At 52.8% G+C, this 22204-nt stretch overlaps 8 protein-coding genes across 8 annotated transcripts in view; 5 read left to right on the top strand and 3 right to left on the bottom strand.

Annotated features, from left to right (window-relative positions):
• Positions 1-964: 964 nt before the first annotated feature.
• On the top strand, positions 965-2003 carry PHACADRAFT_83971 (uncharacterized protein; the record flags this gene model as incomplete). Its single annotated transcript, XM_007390067.1, has 3 exons — positions 965-1465; positions 1522-1688; positions 1748-2003. The coding sequence occupies 3 exons, from the start codon at positions 965-967 to the stop codon at positions 2001-2003; spliced, it is 924 nt and encodes a 307-aa protein (XP_007390129.1).
• On the bottom strand, positions 1994-3393 carry PHACADRAFT_246749 (uncharacterized protein). Its single transcript, XM_007390066.1, has 3 exons — positions 2762-3393; positions 2538-2704; positions 1994-2485 (listed from the first exon to the last, which is right to left on the bottom strand). Exons 1-3 carry the CDS (start codon positions 3254-3256, stop codon positions 2221-2223), a joined length of 927 nt encoding a protein of 308 aa, XP_007390128.1. The 5' UTR covers positions 3257-3393; the 3' UTR covers positions 1994-2220.
• Positions 3394-3815: 422 nt separating this feature from the next.
• On the top strand, positions 3816-6688 carry PHACADRAFT_246748 (uncharacterized protein). The gene is made up of 10 exons (XM_007390065.1): positions 3816-3942; positions 4003-4167; positions 4218-4688; positions 4747-4796; positions 4848-4917; positions 4967-4993; positions 5052-5479; positions 5535-5641; positions 5693-6331; positions 6388-6688. The coding sequence occupies exons 1-10, from the start codon at positions 3895-3897 to the stop codon at positions 6645-6647; spliced, it is 2265 nt and encodes a 754-aa protein (XP_007390127.1). The 5' UTR covers positions 3816-3894; the 3' UTR covers positions 6648-6688.
• A 3943-nt stretch (positions 6689-10631) lies between these two features.
• On the top strand, positions 10632-11261 carry PHACADRAFT_84044 (uncharacterized protein; the record flags this gene model as incomplete). Its single annotated transcript, XM_007390064.1, has 3 exons — positions 10632-10965; positions 11028-11146; positions 11205-11261. The coding sequence occupies 3 exons, from the start codon at positions 10632-10634 to the stop codon at positions 11259-11261; spliced, it is 510 nt and encodes a 169-aa protein (XP_007390126.1).
• Positions 11262-12832: 1571 nt separating this feature from the next.
• PHACADRAFT_246744 (uncharacterized protein) lies at positions 12833-14970 on the bottom strand. Its single transcript, XM_007390063.1, has 7 exons — positions 14795-14970; positions 14494-14670; positions 14225-14435; positions 14032-14049; positions 13346-13977; positions 13008-13287; positions 12833-12956 (listed from the first exon to the last, which is right to left on the bottom strand). Exons 5-6 carry the CDS (start codon positions 13571-13573, stop codon positions 13063-13065), a joined length of 453 nt encoding a protein of 150 aa, XP_007390125.1. The 5' UTR covers positions 13574-13977; positions 14032-14049; positions 14225-14435; positions 14494-14670; positions 14795-14970; the 3' UTR covers positions 12833-12956; positions 13008-13062.
• Positions 14971-15731: 761 nt separating this feature from the next.
• PHACADRAFT_246739 (uncharacterized protein) lies at positions 15732-17949 on the top strand. The gene is made up of 6 exons (XM_007390062.1): positions 15732-15983; positions 16035-16715; positions 16783-17306; positions 17358-17538; positions 17596-17859; positions 17914-17949. The coding sequence occupies exons 1-5, from the start codon at positions 15915-15917 to the stop codon at positions 17758-17760; spliced, it is 1620 nt and encodes a 539-aa protein (XP_007390124.1). The 5' UTR covers positions 15732-15914; the 3' UTR covers positions 17761-17859; positions 17914-17949.
• PHACADRAFT_65402 (uncharacterized protein) lies at positions 17912-18707 on the bottom strand (the record flags this gene model as incomplete). The annotated part of the gene is made up of 4 exons (XM_007390061.1): positions 17912-18007; positions 18065-18157; positions 18216-18333; positions 18388-18707. Coding segments are annotated over 4 exons (627 nt in total), but the record flags the coding sequence as incomplete, so codon positions are not given.
• Positions 18708-18891: 184 nt separating this feature from the next.
• PHACADRAFT_203830 (uncharacterized protein) overlaps positions 18892-22204 on the top strand; it is a gene marked incomplete at its 3' end in the record, with an annotated part of 4642 nt that continues 1329 nt past the window's right edge. The window contains exon 1 of the mRNA XM_007390060.1: positions 18892-20568. Within this exon, the coding sequence (XP_007390122.1) occupies positions 19662-20568 (907 nt within the window). The 5' untranslated portion in view covers positions 18892-19661. The remainder of the gene's footprint in view (positions 20569-22204) is intronic.

Raw genomic sequence — 22204 nt, 5'->3', positions numbered from 1 at the left:
TTTGACAGAAACTCAGCGTGGAACAGAAAGGCTTTGGGTCCACTGGTAAATAATTGTGAGGCCACGTTTCTAAAGGGGGGGGGGGGGGGTAATGTCATGAATATTACATACTCTGGATGGTTCTCCCAGATTCCACAGTATTCCTTTACTTTCTATATGCCTCCGTATATTTGTAGTATATTCTAGGTATTGAGTCTGACATGTATATAAGGAGCTTGTACTGCTCAATAACAAGCCAGACTCAAGCTGGTCTTTACTCACTCACTCTTCTCTCGTCTGTCTCCTCAGCTGTGTCATAGCTCAGTCCAGTTGGATTGTTAGTTGCTGACAACTAGTACAAATTCCTCACAGCTGGTTTCTCGTGGACGGCTGCATTTCCCGCCAGTTTGACCAGGCCCGCCTCGGTATGCAATACTTGGGTCAAATTATCTTCCTAAATAACATACAGAGAGCAGAGACATGCGTGGCCGTTTTCCGATACGGCTATGGTCCTCTTGTAGCGCGTGAGCCTCAGTCTTGGTATTTCTCCAGGTTCGCGAGCGCCTGTGTGCAGCACGTGCTCGACCATCTCGGTTATCAAGGCCCAATAAGGCTCTCTGGTTGGTATGTTTGCATATGGTCGACACATGGCTGTTTCACTTTTTCAAGCTTATCACGGCAGGTGTCTCATCAGGGTGCCGAGCTATCGCGTCGGAGGTCTGGCGCTAAAGTATCTGCAGCGTGACACTCATTCGCCGACTTGTTTCATAACATAATAGTAAGGTCATGGAGAGCCTGATGCGGTACCCTCGCAGGTGCTCGCTCGTTTCGCACCGCTTATCACCTTGTCCCAAAACTGAATATTGAATAGCGAGCACACGAATTGTCTTGATGCTCTTTCACATATCAAACCTCGGGAGGCGGTAGTAAGCGTATATATTCTCGTCGCTGCAACTCAGATGCCTCAGCTTGCCCTACCCGCGAAATGGCCCCGCCAGTGACTGAAGGTGAAGCACCCTTCCGCGTGCCCAGCGTCGACAAGCCGTGCGTGACATGGTATAAGATTGTCGGCGATCTCAAAACGAGCAAGAAACTGCCGCTTGTAGCCGTGCAAGGCGGGCCAGGCTTCGCGCACGACTACCTTATCTCCTTTGCAGACCTCGCAATTGACCCCTACGACCTCACTGTTGTATTCTATGATCCTATCGGCACCGGACGCAGTACGCATCTCCCCGAGAAGAACGGCGACGAAGCGTTCTGGACGGAGCAACTTTTCGAGGACGAGTTCAACAATTTGCTCAAGCACCTGGGTATTGAGCGGTACGATTTTTTCGGGCACTCTTGGGGAGGGATGCTCGGATCACGTATCGCGTCGAAGCGCCCCATGGGCCTGCGCCGACTCATCCTCGCAGACTCGCCTGCGAGTATGAAGACGTGGGCCGAGTCGGCGCGGAAGCTCCTGCACAAGCTGCCGAAGGAGGTTCAGGTGAGCACCAGTCCCAGGTTCATGATCAGGCTGTCAATGCTAACTGAGATACGCAGGACACGGTGGAGAAGCACGAGAAGGATGGCACGACCGATAGCCCAGAGTATCAGGCCGCGATCTCCGTGTTCATGAATACGTATGTCATGCGGCTGGACCCATGGCCAACCGAGGTCTTGTCTGTCTTTGAGTGGATGATGAAGGATCCGACTGTGTACTACACCATGTATGTCTTCTCGTTTCACCGTAATTTCGACCCTCTTCGGCTAATCGATGCACCGTCAGGGCTGGCCCTTCGGAGTTCAACATCACGGGTTCGATTAAAGACTGGGACATCACCCCGGAGTTGCACAAGATTAGCGTGCCGACGCTTGTGTTGAACGGGAAGTACGACGAGGCCACAGACGAGGTCGTCGGACCGTTGTTCTGGAAAATCCCTCATGCGCGCTGGTATACGTTCCCCAACAGCAGCCATATGGCATTCTGGGAGGAGCGAGAGGCATACATGAGATTTATTGCCGAATTCCTAGCGCAGGAATAGAGCTGAAGAGGAGGGGGAAACTTGGATCACGAACGCAACAAACGTTGAGTTTGGGGTAGAATTCTGACAAGTGTAAATTAACCAGAGATGAGGACGAGCAAACTTACGACACATCCGGAATGCGACGAGAGGGTTGATGGAGCATCCCCTGTTTAGCGATCGCTCGAGGTAATAATAGTACTTTCAACAAGAGTCACATCACCGTACTTCGAAGGTCCTACCGCGAGTACGGCCCATACAAAAACTCCTGAACAACCTGCACATACCTCTCTCTCTCCTCAAATTGCGGCATATGGCTTGAATTCGGGAAGGTGAACCAGCGCGCTTTCGGGATGCGCTGGAACCATGGCGCGACGACACTGTCGCGCGCCTCATCATGAAGACCGTTGATAAGCAGTGTCGGAACCGCAATTTTATGCGCATCGTTGAGCATGCTCCAGTGTTGCAGAGGACCAGTGATGTGGAACTCGGAGGGGCCGTTCCTGCCAGAACGCTCAGAAAGGACGCAGAGAGCACGGGGCGGAGGGAGCTTACATGGTGGAATAGACCGTTGAGTCTTCGTCAAGCATGCGAAAGCCAATGGCAACTTCCTCAGGCATCGGCTTTATGCGGCACACGTGGCGATCGTAGAAGATCTGCATCGCGTCCTTGTACTCCTGAGAGTCCGTCGTGCCTGCATCTTCGTGCTTATTCAATGTATCCTATACATAAATTCTCATCGGTCAGATTTCGTGTGAAAGGCTCTGGGAGGTAGGTACCTGCACGTCCTGTGGCAGCTGTGCCAACAGATAGTTCGCCGCCTCCACCCAGAGTTCCATGCTCGCCGGGCTGTTCGCAATCACAAGCCGATGCAACCCCTTCGGCTGGCGGCTCGCCCAACGGCCCATGAGCATTCCACCCCACGACTGTCCGAGTACGTTGTAGTCGTCTTGAATGCCCAAGTGGCGGACGACATTGTCAAACTCGGTCAGGAACAGTTCTTCTACCCAGAAACTGGTGTCGCCGTTCTTCTCAGGCAGATGCGTTGACCGGCCGCCACCAAACTGGTCATAGAAAATAACGACCACCCCATCGTCTGCAAGGTCGGCGACAGGTAGAAGGTAGTCGTGGTTCATCCCCGGGCCGCCATGCACGACGACGAGTGGGCGTTTCTGCGTCGTCTTGAGGTTGCCAAAGATCTTGCAGTAGGTGAAGCATGGCTTGTCCACATCGGGGACAGCGAAAGGGATTTGGATCTCGGTGAAGGGTGCCATGGTTGGTTTCAATGCTGGTTGAATGCGGCTTTGTGGTTGACATTCCTACCCTTTATACTATACGTGCTACCAGTAGATACGTGAGTCGAAAGATGCCCGTATCGGAGCAGAGGCTCTCACCAAAAACCAGACAATTTCTCAAGCCCCCTCTCAACCCGCATGCTCCTCGGTATCTAGTTGGACTGTTGACTTGACCGCTCGTACCCAAGAGCACAGGCACGATCCCGCGCTGATGATAGCACACTGCCCGGTCGGCATATCGCCGTCGGTGCCGCCTTCTTCGCGAAATATGGCGCGCTAGAGACTGGTCACCGGTCACGGTCCAGCCATAGGTGGGATAGCGTTTCAGTCCGCTTGGAATCGCATAGTCAAGAACTCGGTTGAGAGGGTAGAGTCGCATCACTGGGGTCGGGTTTCGGGCGCACGTGCCCGCGCTTATATATGAGCGGGTGCTTGACTTTCGCGGCTTGCCGCTTGACTTCCGCTTTTCGCTCTTTATTATCTCGGCCTTGCCTTGCTGAAGGACCAAAACTATGGCAATACAAACAGAACAGAAGACAGAGATTGAATCCATTTTGCAAATACTACTCGACGCGACGGCGAGCGCACCCCGCGGGCGAAGGCGTCGGATAGCGGATATGTTCCTGAACTTGGTGGACAAGGACTACTGGGCTGAGTACTACGAGGTCTGGGGTAATGCTGGTCTTCCGTGAACATAAGTCATTGATAGTAACTATTGCCTCCAGCTCGTTCCGAGTCCGAGAGCTTTGAACGGCGTGAAAGAAGCTCTCGCGAAGAATACATATAAGGACCCTCTACAAGCGTACGAAGACCTCAACTTAGTTTTTTTGAACGCGCTCTTCTACAATGAAGAAACTAGCCAGATATCCAAAGATGCAGCCCAGCTGAAGGTACGCGTCCTGCGCGTGTCCTACGTTCAATATACTCACTCGCCAACTAGCGCATGCTTGACGAGGAATGGCGTAAAAGACCGTTGCCTACCCCTCCTGAAGCACTTCCTCCTACGTCCGCTCAAGTTGTGCACAAGGTTTCTCTTCCGGAACATGCTTTGGCCTCAACGTTCCCGACACCAGCAGTGATAGGATCATCTGCAGATCCTGCTCCTACAACAACACCTATGTTACCCACCACACCTGTACTCCAGCCCGAGTCTACGCCTCAGTCGGCATTTCAACTTGCCCCAAGAATGACGCCTGCTCCGCCTACGAGGGCAACAGCGGTGCCTAGGACTCCTGAACGGCAGATGACGCCTGAGATAGATGTGGATGGAGGGGGCAGTCCGGAGCCAGAGACTACTGCACAGGATATGGCCCTCGACGGCGAGAGCGATGCAATTGTGCAACAACTGGAGAAAGGGCTGCCACGATGGGAAGGCTTCGCGGATGTTGGTTGGGCGAATGACATTCCAGAGGTGCGCCCACGTTCCCTGACCTTAGAATGTTTGAATGAATGGATTTCCCCTTCTGTAGGAGCGTTTCCTCCCTACACTGCAAGCTATCTCGCAATATCAGGACTCGAAGTGAGTGTCGCTCTCTGCCTGCGTGTAGCTTATGTTGAAACCTCATTCAAGCGGCAACCGACTGGCCTCTTCGCTTGAAGCTCTGCCAGAAGAAACTGAAATCCTTGAAACGCCCTACAAGGTCTGTATCGACATTACGCTGTATCTTCAGAAACTAAGCCCGACTGCAGAATCCTTTGTCCTTGTCCCTCATCGAGGTTAGTTTAGCAATTTCCCCAGCACTATTCCTTCAGTCGCTGATTGTTATCTTACCAGAGCCGAGCCAAGGAGAGGAAATATCATTCTGCTGAGTTCGATAAAGACATGGAAACGCTCTTCCTCAAGGGTCGGCGGTGGTATGAACCCACCAGCGACGGCTACGCTAACGTTCTGGTCTTGCAACGCTTTTATCAGGCCCTCGTCTCCCCCGAGCCACCATCGGGTCCACCTTATACCTCCAAGACGAACTTCGCCGGTCTTCCTGCCTCTCCAGGCATCGCAAAACCGCTACACAGTACAGACGCAGAGGGCGTACCCGGGGTAACCGCCTATCGCGTATCCACAAAAGACAGGCAGTTTGTGGACTCTGTTCAGTACAAGGGGTGGACCATCAAAATGGCGGACTGGGTACACCTTGCAAACTGCGACGACCCGTGCCGGCCGATTATCGGACAAGTATTTAGGTGTTGGATCTCGGAGGAGCCGTGAGCTATTCTACTTGACATTGTAGCACAGCTGCTGATGGTATGGTCGCTGTAGGTCTAAGAAGGGGCATCCAGGCATCACTGTATGCTGGTACTTCCGTCCTGAACAGACTTACCATCCCGCTATGCGCCAATTTTGGGAGGGCGAAGTCTTCAAGACTAGTGCGTTTGTAGCTCTAAATGATATATTCAGCTGATCTTCATTTGCTCTAGGTCACTTTGCAGACCACCCCGTTGAGGATCTAATTGAAAAGGTCGCCTGCCAATTTACTGCGCGGCACATCCGCGGCCGCCCCCGTCCTCCCTACTGGTACCCTGGCTGGCCGCTATTCGTGTGCGATAGCCGGTACAACGATCGGGAACGCATCTTCGTGAAAATCAAGAATTGGAATTCGTGCGTCCCGGAGGAGGTACGCAAGTCCGCCGAGTTCATGCCCATCTACCCCTTCGAGCGCCCTGTCTTCCCTCGTCGCTTCGCGAGCCCGTTCGTCGCCGGCAAACTTCTTCCTGGACGCGCGCCTGGCGGCATTGGAGATGTGATTGAGCGCCCTGAGGGCGAGAAACTTGAGGGCGGCGGTATCGGGAGAAAGAGGACACGTAGAAACGCGCCTACAGCGCCAGGCCGGATAGACATGACAGATCGCGTCGGACAGAGCAAAGGGCTCTACGTGGGGCCGCCGATTCAGGGTCAGCCGACGCCGGCGACGCCAGCACCACATCCTCACCAGGCGTACCCACATCAGCATTCGCGTTTGCCGCCGAGGCCAGCCGTTGACAGATCAATCCTCACTGCAGCGGGAGGCGCTGCCCTGGGCACAAACGGGCTGACAGAACGTTTGCCGTCTGAGACCGGTGCGTCGACCCGTCTTCTGATTGCTACTACATGGGCTGACCAAGGGTGTCTGTAGGGAAGTACTTTGATCGAGACCCAGAGACGAACGAGGTTCTGTGGTTCGCCGCCCCGCCAATAGACGTGGCACACCCACCGGGGCCGCAATACAGTCTAGAGTACCTTAACTTCCTTGCGCAGAAACGGAGAAGGGTCGCGGACGATGTAGATGGGATGGATGTTGACCAGCCACCAGCTAAGAAGCAAGCGGAGGTCCGGCCGACCATGGCCGAGCAGGTGCAGAAGCTGCTGGCAGAGCTCAACGTGCCATCGCCATAAATTTGCACTCTTGTATGTCCTACTTTAGTAGATTGTCCTAATCCACTCTTCCGTTCTTCCTTGCATTTTTAAAGCCCCTAAATGGCCGCGTCAATAGTACGTAGCATAACTTCCAGTGAGCTACGTCTTGACTGACCTTGAGCGCTTCTAGGCTCGCAAACGAACGTTGAAGCAGGACATTCAATGAACTTGGATTTAACGACTTTACATAAGGATGTGCGGCTGTTTCGATGTTCACCATCTCATGGCGTTACTCGCTAGATGTGCGTCTTCTGCGCCGAGGGCAGCCAGCCTTCATTGAGATGGATGCACTAACACTTAGGGACGGCCAATACCCCGCGTTAAAATATCGAAGTAACTTCAAGCCGGTGGCAACGATACTTTCCTCGACGCAAGCAACTACATGATGCGCTTCACCACCTCCGCTCTGCTTTCTGTTGGTTTCGCCACCTCAGTGGCCACACAAGCCAAATACATCCAGCGTCGACACTACACAAAGACTTGACGAGTATTCCTACTTCTACGGGAGCTCCGCCGTACCGAACTCCGCAGGTGAGCCGATGCTATTGTCCCATGTGCTCGCACAGGCTAATAGCATCGTCATCTACGCAGACCTTCCTGTGTTCGGCTCTCACCCTCCCAATCTTACGATGCCAGACCTCATATCTCCATATACTGACCATGAGATCGACCTGTCTTTCCATTGCTGAGACTTGGCCAGCTTGCCTCGTAAGTGCCCTTCTTCCCGTTTCTTCCTTCTAATGTTGCCCACAGCTTGGTGGCCAGACGGGATTTTCTCTCCATAGTGGGATTCCGTTAGTATAGCTTTTCCAAGAACGATAAACACTCACGTCCGATTTACGAAACTTAGAGCTCAAACACCCAGCAGGCGCCAGTGCGAGGAACAGACGATAAAGCGCTGACAAAGTTAAGTTGTGGAGATGCTAATCGAACTTCCATCCGGAACGCTCTTGAAACTTTTCACAGCCGCCATATAGATTTCTCCACCATGTCTATGGTCTAGCCAAGCCTATCATGCGAGTTTATAAAGCCTATACTAACCTGCACTGCTTCTTCACCGTGGGCCCATCGCCAGTCAATCTAGGCCACTCCAGAGTACACCGAGCTCGTCAAGGTTTGCATGTGCGACGAGAATCGTCGGCGAGATGCTGCGGAAGCGTAACACGTTCATACTTGCACCTGTTAGCTATGAGAAAGGCTGATCGGGATACAGCATGCAGGCGCAGTCCTCTAGGTGGCGTCTAGTATCGTTGGGTGCTCGTGGCCGCTGAACTTGGCAATATTTTTGGCCGCTGTTATATTACTTTACTCACGAAGTTGTGTTATGGAGGCGGCCAGTCCTACCTACAGCGAGACTCTGGCGGCGGGCATCACTATATATGGGTCCAAGCATGGACAGTGCGACCATGCTGCGAGATGGCTAGTGATTGCATTGGGGCCGCTGGACACCATCTGCCCTCGCACATGGGTCCACCTCGGCGATACGGAGCGCCCTGCAACCGGTTCCGAGGGCGCTTAATCTTGCCTCACCGCTCCGCGAGGCCATTCATTATGGGCAAGCCTAGCGCTACTTTGACGCATTGAGTAGTGTTGGAGATGCATCTCGATAATGGGACTTGGCTCGAGGACAGCAGAAGATCACCAGTGGCACCGCAGGTCATGTTTTCAGCAACTACTAGTCTTTGTGGCGCAGATCCGTTGATGCGCCTGCCGCTTTGCCGCCATCAACATGCGCCTATCCTTAGCGCTTCCCAGCGTCTCGGTGTTCGTTTACCCCTCATGATGACTTCGCTGGTGGACTGTCTAATTTCAAACTTCACGTTCCGATCGTGTACGGAGGCAGTGCCTTGTTCGCACTGGGCAAGCCACCAGGGCTATGTGTACCGGTCAACACTACCAATGTAAGGGAGGTTATCTGAGTGCCTCGGGAGATGTCGGCTAACCCAGCACTGACACTAGCAAGACGAAGCATGCTTGATTGTGCAGCTGGTTGACTGAGCGTGCACTTATATTCTCCGCTGCTTGGACAAGTACTACCCGCGAGTCTGCAGAGCATGTACGCGACCAGAACGTTCATTGCGACGTCATCCTTTGCCACTGCGTCGACAAGGTGCACTCGTGTCTGATCATCAGAATTCGCTCAAAGTATGCACCGCTACAGCACGCCGCAAGCCTCGCCCTACTTTGCATAGCAGTCCCAACCATGCGCGACACCATGCAGTAGTTCACGATAGAAGGCATACCTTGCTCTCTCGCACGCGGCGCATGATCTTGATCGGTACCGCTGCTCTCGGTGTAATTTTCGAAAGTGAGTGGCTCAAGCGAGAAAAGTGTCGAAATGGTCTGATACTTATTCTCTAGTCGTTGAGTCGATACAGGTATATGCGAAGAGATATGAGCCACGGGCAACGGATAATGCGACTACAGCAACTTTGCCCCGGACGCCCATGACGACGCTTATTAGCATCGAGCTGACGTGCACCATATCACGGCAAGCTCAGGCTGGCCACATTAATAATGCCGCAGTCAGCTGTAATTACCAAGGTAGGCGAGCTCGTCCCCCCACCCCTCGAGGCCTGAGCCAGCCCCGCTTGGAGCCGCGGCGATATCTCGGCTCAAATCATACCGCCCCGACGGCCCATGGATCTGTGGCCTCCATAACTGTACATTGACCTGGACGATGTGGTATAGGCAGATGAAGAAGTCGAATGACGCAGATATGGCTTCCCGATATTATTTTATTGGCTATTGTGCTCAAGCTTTTCGTTTCAGTCAGAACCGCTCCGGGACCAGAGTCAGTACCGGGCTTCTTCAGTGATTCAATGTCACTACATCTGTTTCGCATAAACGCATGACACTGCTATGTACACGGAACATTCCGTATTCAGCCTTCTGTATCCATACTCGGTGATGCCAGACCTTAACTCTGCATACATTGACCAGAAGTTTCACTTTGCCGTTATTGAGACCCAGTCGAGATGCAGTGTACGTGCTTATTGCCACTTCTTCTCCTAACGTCATCGCCCACTCTGATGACCACACAAAGTTTGCAGTCTCTTCTGCAAGTATCTATTATGGCAAATGAATTTCTCACTCCTTGGGGACGGTGAGATTCCTGGAGCTTTCCTATAGTCAGGAAGGCTGTCTCACTGGTCGATTCTGCTTAGATCCAAGCCGAGAAAACAAATCTTCGTGTTTTGACGGGTTCAGCGCTTTTGCTATACTACGTGAGAGTCTACACGACATGAAAGACGTAAACTGAGTGTACTCGAACCTGACCACAACTTCAAAATTAGCCACTGCGACAAGTTGAACTGCTGTTGTATGCCGGTCAGGCTTATTTCCGTGGCAGAAGGCTAACTGAATTGTCCCACAGTGACCGCATGGATTTCGTAATGTGCCTGGGCAATTGAGACTATCAGTAAGTCAACAGTCTGATGTGCCTGATGGAGTACCCTGACTTCATTGTTTGAACTCTCCAGAGAAGTTGTTAGGTGCTTCATCCCGCTCGATCTGGTAGGCCGCTGCAAGGCGAACCGGCTCTATCAAGATTCGCAAATGCGACAAACGTACAGAGTGAAGTCCTGTGTGGCGGATTCGCACTGAAAGGTATTCGCTTGTTGTGGAAAATGCTGATCGGAATGCAGTATGCAGGCGCAGTTCCCTAGGTGGCGTCTAGTGTCGCTGATCATCGGCCGCCGAGCTCGATGGCGTTCTTGGCCGCTCCGATCTCTCTTCGCTCACAAAGCCGCGATATGGAGGTGGCCAGTCCTATCCAGAGCGCGCTTCTGGCGATGGACGTTGTTTCACCTGTCCAGGCTATGCCACAGATGTCTACTAGGCATGATGCATGGCGGCATAGCAAGACCGCGAGGCGGCTAGTGAGCGGGTCGGGACTGTTGGACGCAGTTAAAAAGGCGGGCCCTGGATGTCCTTCCTCTAGTCAAGGTCGACATCTCACCCATGCACTTCACACAAGCTTTCTCTCTACTTGCTATCGCTTTGGCGGTTCCAGGCTTCGCGTCCCCGGCTAGGCGGCAGGGACCACCAGGGTCAACAATTACCTTGGAGAGCCCTGGGAGTATCACAGCTCCTGCAAATGGCACCAGCGTAACTGCAGGCCAGCCGTTTACATTCAGCGTAGCAGTCCCCGAGTGGAACCACTGTCATCCAGGCTATACGCCCGTGAACGTCTATCTCCTGGCCACTGAGCCAACGATATCCGACTTGAACACGACCTACGGGTTCAGCGACTACTTGTACTACTTCGGGGACTATGTGGTCAATAACTTCCCAGGTTGGTACTCTATGCACCTTAGTATCTTCAACACATGTCACGGGGGCTCACGTTTCCTCCAGGACAACTTCCGAAATCGGGTTCACCGCCGCCGTCCACCTTGATGACGCCGGACCTCGGGGAATCGTACTCCGGGCAAGTGGTATATCTGGCTACCATTGAAATCATTGAAGGCTGCCCAGTAAGCTATATGTGGTAGACTTCATGGCATATATCTTGACTCATGATACTTATCCCAGCCCGATGGTTTCTGGGAGTACGCGATTGACTCGATTGCGCTTTCATACACCGGGTAAATGGTCGCTGTGGATTGAAACGAGGCGAGATGGAATCATGCTTGATGTTCGTAATCAGTAGGACTTAAGGACTGAATGTACTATTACGACGCCGTGTTTCTCTGTTAAGCCATACCAACAACTCTTCTCGGTTCGCATCGCATACTGTGTAATGAATAATCAGTTACGGCATCGTGAGTCAGTATAGTAGTACTGTTCTCGGCCGCCGCCAAGGCTATCAGTGGGCAAATGCAAGAGATCGCTAAGTGATGACCGTCGACGTAATTTTGCGTTCTTGCACCGTATGTTCAACTACTCCAGAGTGATGTCCTGTTCGATTGTGCCATCATCTCATGTATTCATCAAGCTCCGAAGCTTATCATCGTGGCTTCCTCCGTGTTGTGTATGTACAGCGGAGCCACCAAAGCCTGATGTGCCTGGGCGTGCATCTTAACCACATCATGATTGTTTGAATCTTGGGCGGTCGATTTAGGCCACTCCGAGTACACCGGCCGTATCAAGAGCTCGCGGGTATTACTAACGTTAGTGGCGGGACGCTGTGGAGCCAACACGCACCGTATTCGTCTCTATATTCCGCTCAGTTTGGGAAACACCGATCGTAATATGCAGCCTAGTGCCCAATGCGACCCGGTAAGGTTGCGTCGCGGGGGTTGTTGGTTCCTCGTCAGCTACAGTCTGACTGTGTTCATAACCACCCATCCTTTTTTGCGTATGACGGTTCAATGTAAAGGCGGCCAACCCTATCCGCAGTACCGTCCTCTGGTGCGGCTAGGCTGTGCCTTGAACTTCATGCGTGTGCCGCATGACAGCCAGAATGTGACCACTAAGGAGTGGCTGGTGAGCACGTATGGATCGTTGGGCACAGTTAAAAGGTGGGGCTTTGGACTCACTCAAAGTAGCGAAAGTCGATATCTCCCTCATGCACTGTGTACAAGCGTTCTATCTCATCGAATCGCTGCCGCTCTGGCAGTTGCGGGCTTTACATTTTCAACCAAAAGGCGGGATGAGCCCCCCCCCCCCCCGGTCGTCGACAGCCCTGGGATCGTTACGATAGACAGCATCAGTGTGACCGCAGGCCAGCCTTTCGCATTCGGCTTGGCAAACCCTATCCTTGAGTGGAACCAGGGTCTGTGTCATCCGTCCTATACGCCGATGGATGTCTACATTCTGGCCAGCCAACCGACTACGTCTAGTATAAATTCTACGTTCCAATTTAGCGATTACCTGTATTATCACGGACAGTATGTGATCCGCAATGCCGCAGGTCAGTGCCTACTATGGTTTTGAGCATCTTGCACACGGCAGCTTACGTTTCTTCAAGAGCTCCCGCCTATGGGTACGCCACCGCCGACCACCTTGACGATGCCAGACCTCGAAGCATCATACTCCGGACAGGATACGGTATATCTTGCGGTTACTTAAACCATATTCGATTGTGCGGTAAGTGCTAATAGATAGACGTCGCGGCATATTGACCCACGATGTCCTAGCCCAACGATATTACGGAGTACGCGATTGACTCCGTGGTAGTTTCCTACACAAACTGAATAGTTACTGTGCTTTGGAGTGGGGCGAGACAGAATAATGCTCTGTATTCGCATTCAAAGAAATTGGGAAATATTTGGATGCATCACAACGCTGTGTTTCTCTATCCATTGCTTAGCCCAACTCTCTTCGGATCGGATCGCATGCCGCCTAGCGGATAGTTAGTCATGGTACTGCAAGGCATCAACGTAAGTTCCCAACCTCAAACCACCAACAAGTTGTCTCGCAACATTGACAGTCGACTCCAAGTAGATGCTCATCGCGCGAGCGGTTCCGGTGCGTTCACAGGTCCACCGTATTGCTGATCTAACTCTGCAATTGGAGAGGCATCGCCAAAGTCGATTCCAAGGCCTTGAAACTTGCCTCCCGGACTGATCAGTCCTTCGGAGCCGGCGTCCGAAGAGTTAAGGTAGGGACTGTAGCTCCCAGAGAGTTCGGAAGTTCGGAGCTGGGAAGCGTCTTCTTCTCCTGTACTAATCGACTTGTGCCTGCAGTAAGCCATCCACCTGTTGCAATATTATTAACGGCGACACACTTACAAGGCTGTTCGGTCTTGCTTTCCAATGCATGTAGCGGCCTAGCCAACACCTAGGACCGCCTAGCAGGGCGTAGATCTTCATGGCTATATAGATAGAGAACCAGACTAGTATTACCGCGACAACTCCTACGCCAACGTAGAACAGTACGTCCAATGGGCGAGTTGGAAGTGGCTCGGATTCGGCGACTTGGAAATGCGTTGTTGGATAAGGGCTGATCGCTGGGGACATAGCGGAGCGCGTTGTTAGTCAGATATCCAGCACGTTGCATTGCTGGAGCCCTAATTACGATCGCAGGGCCTGTCAGCCACACAATAGTCAGCATAGTCAATAATGAAATGGTGGCGTGAATCTCGTCAGCTTCCTTACTAAGCTTCTTTCAGACTTTGTCAGATGTAGCAAAATTGCAATCCCAACTGGAATCTCATCTTTTGTGGCATAATCAGTGTAGATAGTAAGCCATGTTCCGAGTACCCGGCGGTTAGCCCACGCTCATACCGATAAGGGCTATCGTCTGCGAGTGTAAGGACTTACGGACTGGCTTCTGGCGGCGAGGAAGTATGCCATCCTTGCTGTCTTCCTCTGACACCCATTTGAGTCTGCCACGATACAGGTCATACCAGTAGAACAAGCACCTGCATAAGATTGTTAGGGCCTGTGCTTGCGTCTAAAGCAGCAGTGCGACTTACTACGTCATGGGAGCAGTTCTGCACAAAGCCGACGGTACAGCGAGAAGAGTGATCAATGCCACAGTAGAGAATATGGAATCAGAAATGAATTTACAAACAAGGAAGATATAAAAGCAAAGGGTTCCGAGAAAAAATCCGCAATATGACTTCAGTTAACGTAGCGTCTCAAATAACGTGCGCATGACAAACGTACCAAGCATCAAAAAGGCGCACCGCAATAGTATCAGTACTCTGAGGTTACCGGTGACCCAGTCCCGAAAGCGATAAGATTGGCGTCTCCAATCTTGTCGCAGCTAAATGTAAAACAATCACGCAACATAGAGTCACGAATGATGTCAAGGTAGAGAGGAAACAAAAAATTAGACAGCGGCCGTGCGCACGGTGAAGATACGACCAAGAAGCTGCTTTTCATAGTGTAAGGCAACACCGGAAGTGTGAACAGAGGCATTTCAGAAGGCGTACAAGGGTCTCGCAATTACCGGGGTGTTCAGCATGCTCCGAGCATACTCGGAAATAATCTCGGTATGTAGCCACAATTGAAGGGCTTAGAACGGGGTATGTCTTTTGTGACTGCGCTTGGTCAATGATCGAGGCTGATTCCTGCGTAATTATGGGGACGCCGGATGGACGAGATGCAGGCTGATGCAAGCAATATTGAGCGTAGCTTGAAAAATTATGTAGTAAATACCCATTGATAGATTGAGGAGAGAACCAAGCTCGAACTGAATATTGCGGCTATGGATGTCGGGAAGCGTATACTTACCAATTACACGGACAGCGGCTGAGGTACAACGCAATTACTCGTGTCCAGTGTCGATGTACCGTAGTCTGACTACATTCGTGCTCCATTTCCATCACCACTCTTGTTCATGCTTTCTCTCGATCGCCGCGGTCTCCGTCGGCACACAACATTACTGAATGTGCGCACTTCACCGAAAGTGAAGGTGGTGGTCGGAGGCGGAAAAGCAAGCCGTGGGAAAGCCAGGACAATATTGATGGTATTCGACGATTAGCGCCGTGGGAGCAGGATCGCCTTGCCCTTTTGACCGCCTATCATCGAGTGTTGGTGGGGTCGTGGAAAGGTTTCCAGCGACGACATAGTGCTAGTACATTGAAAAAGATAAGCTGTATAGCTTCTTATTTCCGAGACTGGCTGAAGAACCTGGTCGGTGAACATTTAGTCCCACTCATTCGGTGCCCCGGCGACGACAGGCTTGGCCGAATATCTGACCTACTGGGCGGCAGGCAACTCTGGGCTCGAATTAACGTTCCTCTTTTTCTTTTCCTCGTTCTATAATGTGTCGAAAACACTTTCATGGGGGACACAGCTACGTTTACCGTTTTCTCCCCCCTGCTTCACATGCGCCTCCATGTTCCACGCCTCGCTTTGTTACCGAGCCCTATAGATGTGTTCCAAGTTATGCGAGATTTACAGCGAAGGAGCCTGCCACCATCCCGCAGATAGTGCTGCTCATGAGCGAAGTCAATTACGTGGTTGTACTCAACGACGACAGTTTCCAAATCTAGAGAGTCGGCAAGTTCCGCAAGCTAGTCGCGCGATCAATCCTCGAGCACATTTTCGGCGTCCCAATTGCTTTCGACCGGTGTACCTTTGCACACTGCCCTCCATTCTCTCGCTCTCGTGCCGGATTTCACACATAGGCACACCTACGCGGCTCTAAAAAATGGGAAAGCGTGCTAACAAGAAACAGAAGCTGGAGAAGGACGCGAAGTCGCGGGTGCCATTGCGGCCTCTTGGGTCAACTCAGCTGACGGCTTCTCTCCTGGACGATGCGAGCAAGGATGATGAGGAGAGACGTCTCGAGTCAATGCTCTTTGGAACTAAGTATGCCCCCACCCCGCAAAACGAGGACCATATCCTTATGGTCTCGGATGAAGAACTCGAGGAGGTTGGAGGAGGACAAGAGCTACAGAATCTAATGGACACAGACGTATGTTCCATAAGTTCAACAGCCGTAATGTTTTCCTGAGTAGATACCAAGCTCTTCTTTGTAGACGACGCTCAGGGAGCTCCCTCTGATGAGCAACCTTCGTTGGACTTCGCCAAAGACATGGGAGAGCAGTCCGAAGTATCCGACGCGGAAGACAAAGAGGAGAAATCTGAGCAGGAGAATGCAAGCGAACAGTCAGAAAATGACGAGGAGCTCGTAGAACCGGAGCCTGTTGCATCGACATCTACAAGTCGCAAGGCTCCCGCTTGGATTGATTCAGACGACACAAACATCTCCGTGTCCTTGGCAGACAACGCTCGCCTTCGCAAGCTGCGGGACACCCCTTCGGACAATGTTGTTGGCGGGCGAGAATACGAACGACGCCTGCGTCGACAGTTTGAACGTATCAATCCCACACCAGATTGGGCACAGAAGGCGAGGAGCAAGCTACATCCGACAAGGCAAAAGCGACGACGACTGTCGGTCTCTTCCGATGAGGAGGAGAAGATGCAAGAGGATGAGGCACTGGGCGACCTCCTTGGTGACACTGGCGGGATCCTTGGTCCAAGACCAAAGAAGCTTGCGCCTGGTACGCTTTCAATCGAGCGATTGCGGGACGCGAACCTTGCTGCTCCATCCGAAGGAGCTATCAAGGCTGTTCAGTTTCATCCTTCTGCTCAAATACCTGTGCTGCTTACCGCGAGCGAGGACCGACGACTACGATTCTTCAACGTACGTTTTCGTTCTAGTGCACATTTCCGTGACTCGCGAAGCTAACGATCTCCCCGTCTTCACTTAGGTTGACGGACACACAAACCCACACCTCCAGACTGTACATATCCCAGACCTTCCTATCACCACCGCACTTTTTCACCCAACCGGCACAAACGTCCTACTCACTGGCCCGCGACCATATTTTTACACGTACGACCTGCAGTCCGGCTCGGCATCACGCTCACCGCGTGGCCTTTGGGGCACGACGTTCTCTGGTGATCAGATGAAGGAGGGTAGCATGGAAATTTGTGCCTTTAACCCGACGGGAGAGGTTTTGGCCGTCGCAGGACGGAAGGGGTACGTGCATCTGGTCGACTGGCGGTCGGGCACGGGACAGGTCGTAGGTAGTGTCAAGATGAACTCGGTGGTGAAGGGCGTATGGTGGGCACGGGGAGGGGCTGGTGCCGAACTGATGAGTTTGGGGGAGGACGCCGAGGTGTATGTCTGGGATGTTGGCACGAGGAGATGTACCAAACGATGGAAGGACGAGGGAGGATTTGGCGCTACGACAATTACCGGAGACCGAGCAGGCCAGTATCTTGGCATTGGGTGAGTGTCACTGCTGTTCGGGGCTTTGTCATCTTGCTCACTGCTGCTTAGATCTCGGCACGGTATTGTGAGCGTGTACGGCTCGGATGCTGCCCCAACGTCGGATTCAAAGCGACCAAAACCTCTAAAGACTATCGGCAACCTCACGACGTCTATCTCATCTGTGAAGTTTAACCACGATTCTCAGCTTCTCGCCATCGCTAGCAATACCAAAAAGGATCAGATGCGCATAGTACGTCTCGACTGCATGTCTCTTTGTACTTCTATTGACTGTGCTCCTCCGCCACAGATCCACCTCCCATCGCTCACAGCATACTCCAACTGGCCGACGTTCGGCACGCCTCTTGGCCATGTCACGAGCATCGATTTCTCCACTGGCAGCGAGTACGTCGCGATTGGCAACAGCCGCGGACGTGCTTTGTTGTACCATCTCAGAGATTTCGCGCAGCAATGACCGTTGCGGGACGAGAAGTGGTGTTCTCGGCCTTAGACTCCCCTCTTAGCCAGTTTCAATGCAGCTATGATCCCTTCGGTAGCTTGACTTGAAACGTGCCTGCGTGACGTTCATGAGCAAATGCAGAATATGGCAAGTATCCACGCGACACACATTGGGGGAGCGTAGTAATCTCCGGCACAACGACTGCCTGGAAGCCAAGTCGCGCAAGGGCTCCTCTGATAATCCCGGCGGGCATTGCTGCATACTTCGGGGAAGCAAGCTCAGCGTTATGCTGTCCATTGTGAGCAAATTTCAAACTTACGATCTTCGCCTTCTTCAAAGCATCAGCACGCCCTTCCCAGCTTGATATCCGCTGTATAGGCTTGAACGAATTATCCTGAAGTACGTACACTCCCTGCGGCGGTCTGACGCGTCAGTACTGTGGCATTTGTCTCCTTGAGTAGACTACGCACTCGATGGTTAGTTCGCAAGTTATCCACCTGCTTATCCCAGCATGCAGCCCATAGATCCTTGCAGATAAACTTGATTGCGTCCAGGGTGTCAGAGAATAGCTGGCGTTCGTGACACAGCCTGCGGGTCCGGGAAATTAGACTGGATTTCCCTTCACAATAGACACGCACGCACCTCTCTGCAACATTTGCACCTACGTGCATACCAATCGACTCCAGTCTCAGCCTCACTGCCTCTTCCTCCTCCTCATCCGTAGGCCCTTTCCCATCCAGCTTCGAACTCGTGCTCGCCATAGAATCCCTGTTCGATGGCGTCGCGCCAGAGGACAGCGGAGCAGGGAGCAATCCCGCCTCGATCATCTCTTGCTCAACCTTCTTCGTACGCGCGACGGCGATGGCTGAGGATGCGCGGATGGTGCTCACAAGCTCTATCAGGAAGTAGTCCATCGCGGGGCCGTCCATCATCCGAACGGGCGGGTCAGCAAGCGCAGAGAGGCTGGGCGCAGTGGAGGAAGTTATGACGGGCCCTTGGAAGGAAGTCCTGGCCGACATCGTCGTGACTCTGGCAGGCGTATGCGTATTGTGCACTGTTCAGTGTTCCCGCGTGATGGGCGCTACATGCGCCGGGCGCTTGGGCGTCTATAACGGACGTCGCTGCTCCCGTCTCTTGCGTTCTTTTCTTCCTGCCACAACCGCTACGGTAAACCCGGAGAAGGAAATGCACGCCAAATCAAGGCGATATGTGTTGTCATCAAAGCATATGCCAGCGGTACACGGGTCCCGCAGCAGCAGCCCGATGATATAGGATGATCTCAACGAAGCACTAGCATTTTGCAAAGTCTTCGGATCTTACGAAGGTCACAGTCATCTCACTATTGATACTGTGCCATTCACTGCCATACGAAGTTTAAATTTTCTGAAACTATCCGCCTCTGATGCGCAGGCAAGCACTGCTACACAATTGCACCTGATGACAGCCGGAGTGGAGTGCTCATACGGCGCATTCCTCGCCGATGAGCTAAGCTCGAGACGTCCAGTGAGTGCTTAGTTTTCCTCCCATGTCAAGCTACTCTTTGGTCATAGCCTCATAAGTAGATTACCTCCGCGGCTGCGCCGGAGACTGCCACAATAAGCCTCAAAGATATCACTAATTCTCGCTCGTCGCCAAGGCGCGGAAAAAAAAACGACTTTTCTCCGCCGTCCCATACTGTTGTGGTCGGTGTCAGAGTACGTCAGTAGAGTAAAGATCCTGATTATCACGAGCATTGAGCACGACGCTATAGCAGACTTGAGCTTGAAGACTTGCCAATATAGGAGTTTACGTAATGTGCTTTGATGCGCACCTCGTCGCTCTGTTGTTGACGACGTCGTCATCGACTTCTTGTCCGCAACCTCCATCTTGTCCCGTGGCAAGTTGGCAAGTTGGCAAAAACTCGCCAGTAAACGGCCATGTCTTATCGACGCTCCCTCTTTCTTGCTTTGACTGTGCTCACAGTCTCCTGGTCTTCCTGGATCTTGTTCTGCGCCACTTCACTCGGGTTCGGCATGTCTGAGGCTGCTTTGGAACTGCTAGGCGACACACTTTCCTTGGTTGGAATACCCCTGCGCGACGGTCACGGTAATCCTGCGGAATCACCTCGTTTTTCTCATGTGCCAATGCCAGGTGGACACACACTGCCTTCCCAGGCCCCTTCAGCCGGCGACGCCACTTTGCCAACATTCTCTGAAATCTTCGTTGTCTCGCTGTCCGCGCGCGCTGATAGACGGGCCACCATGGAACGGATTCGTAGCGCCGTTCCTCTGCTCAACTTCTCGTACTTCGACGCGACGCCAGCCGACGACTCGCGGATTTCCGCGATCTACGACCGCATCAAACAGACGAGAGAGGCCTATGGGACGTCATCACGCACCGATGCTACCTTCGAGTGGCCTAGAGACGTCTCGGCTCCCTCTCGCAGTCCGCTGGGACAGACTGGCGCAGATCTTTGGACCACGGCCGCGTTAACTACTGAGACTTCCGCATTCTCCACGGCTACACGCTCCGGAAATTACGGCACCATTCTGGACCCGTTCCCCCGAACCGAGCCTTTGACCTGTGCGAGCCAAAACTACGTCAGCGGTCCGCCTTACAGCCTGGCGTTGCCCCCGTACCAGCTTTTGACACGTTCGAAAGTCGCTTGCTGGCATTCTCATGTCGAGGTACTCCGTGCGATTGCTGGACGTCACGATGGCGAGAATGCGGACACCGAGGTCTCGCTAATCTTGGAAGATGATATTGACGTGGAACGGGACGTGCAGAAGAGACTGCAGAGTGTATGGGGTGCGATGCCGGAACGGTGGGACATGCTATTCCTTGGTAAGCCCCATTTCCATCTTTCAACGGCTTCACGTAATATCGCCCTAGGCCACTGTTGGTCGAATGAGAGCTACCACGCCGCGTTACCTCACGCTCACGCGACCGACAAAACAACAACCCTGCATCCGTCTCGAGCCCCAAAGTGCACGCATGCCTATGCAGTCACGCGAGGTGGTGCCCACAAACTCGTCGAACACTTACGTTACGTACCTTTTGCCTACTCACGGGCCCTCGACCAAGCATACGCGTGGCTGGTACTTTCCGGAAGGGTTCATAGCTACTCGATTGTGCCAAGCGTGGTCGTGCAACGGAAGGTCGTTGTGAGCGATATCGATCCGGGCGAGTCTGGCGTGGGCAGTCACTGGAGAGAGTCTTTACGGAATGGCGTCTTCTAGCAGTGAATGAAATTTCTTCCGTGCCTCTATCAATCGTGTGCTAATGAATACTCTGGTGCATGATCGGGACGTTAGCAACGCTCCAAGGGTGCAAACCCTTGTCCTCCAGTGCAGTCTTCTGACCTCCGCAGTTCGTGGGGTCCCTGCCAATCAGTAGCATGAAGCCTCATAGAGCTTGACTCGATGAAAGAAACGGCCGGCTTCGCTTCTCTATGATCATTCAGTAGCTCCGCCCGAGGGAGCTTCGGCTGGCGGTCCCTGAGCACAGATTGCCCGATCGCAGTTTCGACTGTATTCTCGGGCCCTGCAACTCGGCGATAACCTGTGTGCTTCGATGTGTCCTCCCAGCGAGTCTTGTGGCCACGGCAACGGGCGCCACACGCTACTATAGCTCACTTCGCAGCGGATGCGGATGCAGCTGCCTGAATGTAAGCCCCGCACGCCGGGTATGGTCGATCTTGCCCAAAAGGTCGTGGGGGTCGCGGGGACATGGTCGTCCAGCTGAGCTCGGATGCCGTTACACTCATACGTGCCGCTGTTCCCCAAGCTGCCAGAGACAAAACACATGAATGCGAACGCACGAACGCCCCGTGTCAGGTGCAGAAATCGCTCCACCGGTGAGAAGGTCCCGGGGGACGCCACGAGAGGGCCCGGCCATATACACCGCCGTCGTGTACGTAACTGACGGTTTACAATCAGAATGATCGAACAAACGCCTGACTGGTCTGATGCTACTCGGCGGACAGCCAGGAGTACAGGTGCGAATTCAATTTGCTAACCGTTAAGTCTCTATTTGTGCCTGACAGGCTAGCCGTTCGCCTAACAGATTCCTGAGCGTGAGGAAACGAGCTCTTCCAACTTGCAACCGTAGCTACGAGCCTACTTCCTGCTAATAAAATATTGGAAGCTTCCTGAGGGCAGTAACTAACCTTACTTGTATCTTTGTTGCATCCAAAATATTTTTCTCGCCACGAACGAAGGATGTGTCCAATGAAACGACTGACTTTGCGAATGCTTCAAGCCTTTGAGCCGGGGACAGCTTTGAACTCCGCTGATGCTCGGCATGCATCGGCATTCCCTCGGTGTGGTTCAAGCGCTTCTTGTCTGCCACGTCTCTTCCTCTCCCATCCTCCATTCACTTCGCGTATACCTTCACTGTATCTTCCTTAAGCTACAGTACAAATCAGGTTGTGCTACAGCTCAAGGAGTAGCTTCCTGATTGATATGTCCTTTGGTCAGCA

The sequence above is a fragment of the Phanerochaete carnosa genome (genome assembly GCF_000300595.1).
Source record: "Phanerochaete carnosa HHB-10118-sp unplaced genomic scaffold PHACAscaffold_1, whole genome shotgun sequence".
Lineage (NCBI taxonomy): Eukaryota > Fungi > Basidiomycota > Agaricomycetes > Polyporales > Phanerochaetaceae > Phanerochaete > Phanerochaete carnosa.
Note: the sequence above shows the minus strand (reverse complement) of the source record. Positions and strands in the feature narration are given on the sequence as shown.

Excerpts from the sequence above, each read along its gene's own strand:
- PHACADRAFT_246749 (XM_007390066.1), bottom strand. The coding sequence starts at position 3,256 with ATGGCACCCTTCACCGAGATCCAAATCCCTTTCGCTGTCCCCGATGTG. Across the intron at positions 2,705-2,761 it reads AGCTGCCACAGGACGTGCAG|GATACATTGAATAAGCACGA; the intron begins GTACCTACCTCC and ends ATTTATGTATAG. Across the intron at positions 2,486-2,537 it reads TCAACGGTCTATTCCACCAT|GAACGGCCCCTCCGAGTTCC; the intron begins GTAAGCTCCCTC and ends GCGTTCTGGCAG.
- PHACADRAFT_246748 (XM_007390065.1), top strand. The coding sequence starts at position 3,895 with ATGTTCCTGAACTTGGTGGACAAGGACTACTGGGCTGAGTACTACGAG. Across the intron at positions 4,994-5,051 it reads TGTCCTTGTCCCTCATCGAG|AGCCGAGCCAAGGAGAGGAA; the intron begins GTTAGTTTAGCA and ends TTATCTTACCAG. Across the intron at positions 5,480-5,534 it reads TGTTGGATCTCGGAGGAGCC|GTCTAAGAAGGGGCATCCAG; the intron begins GTGAGCTATTCT and ends TGGTCGCTGTAG.
- PHACADRAFT_246744 (XM_007390063.1), bottom strand. The coding sequence starts at position 13,573 with ATGTCCCCAGCGATCAGCCCTTATCCAACAACGCATTTCCAAGTCGCC. Across the intron at positions 13,288-13,345 it reads AAGCAAGACCGAACAGCCTT|TCGATTAGTACAGGAGAAGA; the intron begins GTAAGTGTGTCG and ends TGCAGGCACAAG.
- PHACADRAFT_246739 (XM_007390062.1), top strand. The coding sequence starts at position 15,915 with ATGGTCTCGGATGAAGAACTCGAGGAGGTTGGAGGAGGACAAGAGCTA. Across the intron at positions 16,716-16,782 it reads GACGACTACGATTCTTCAAC|GTTGACGGACACACAAACCC; the intron begins GTACGTTTTCGT and ends GTCTTCACTTAG. Across the intron at positions 17,539-17,595 it reads AAAAGGATCAGATGCGCATA|ATCCACCTCCCATCGCTCAC; the intron begins GTACGTCTCGAC and ends CCTCCGCCACAG.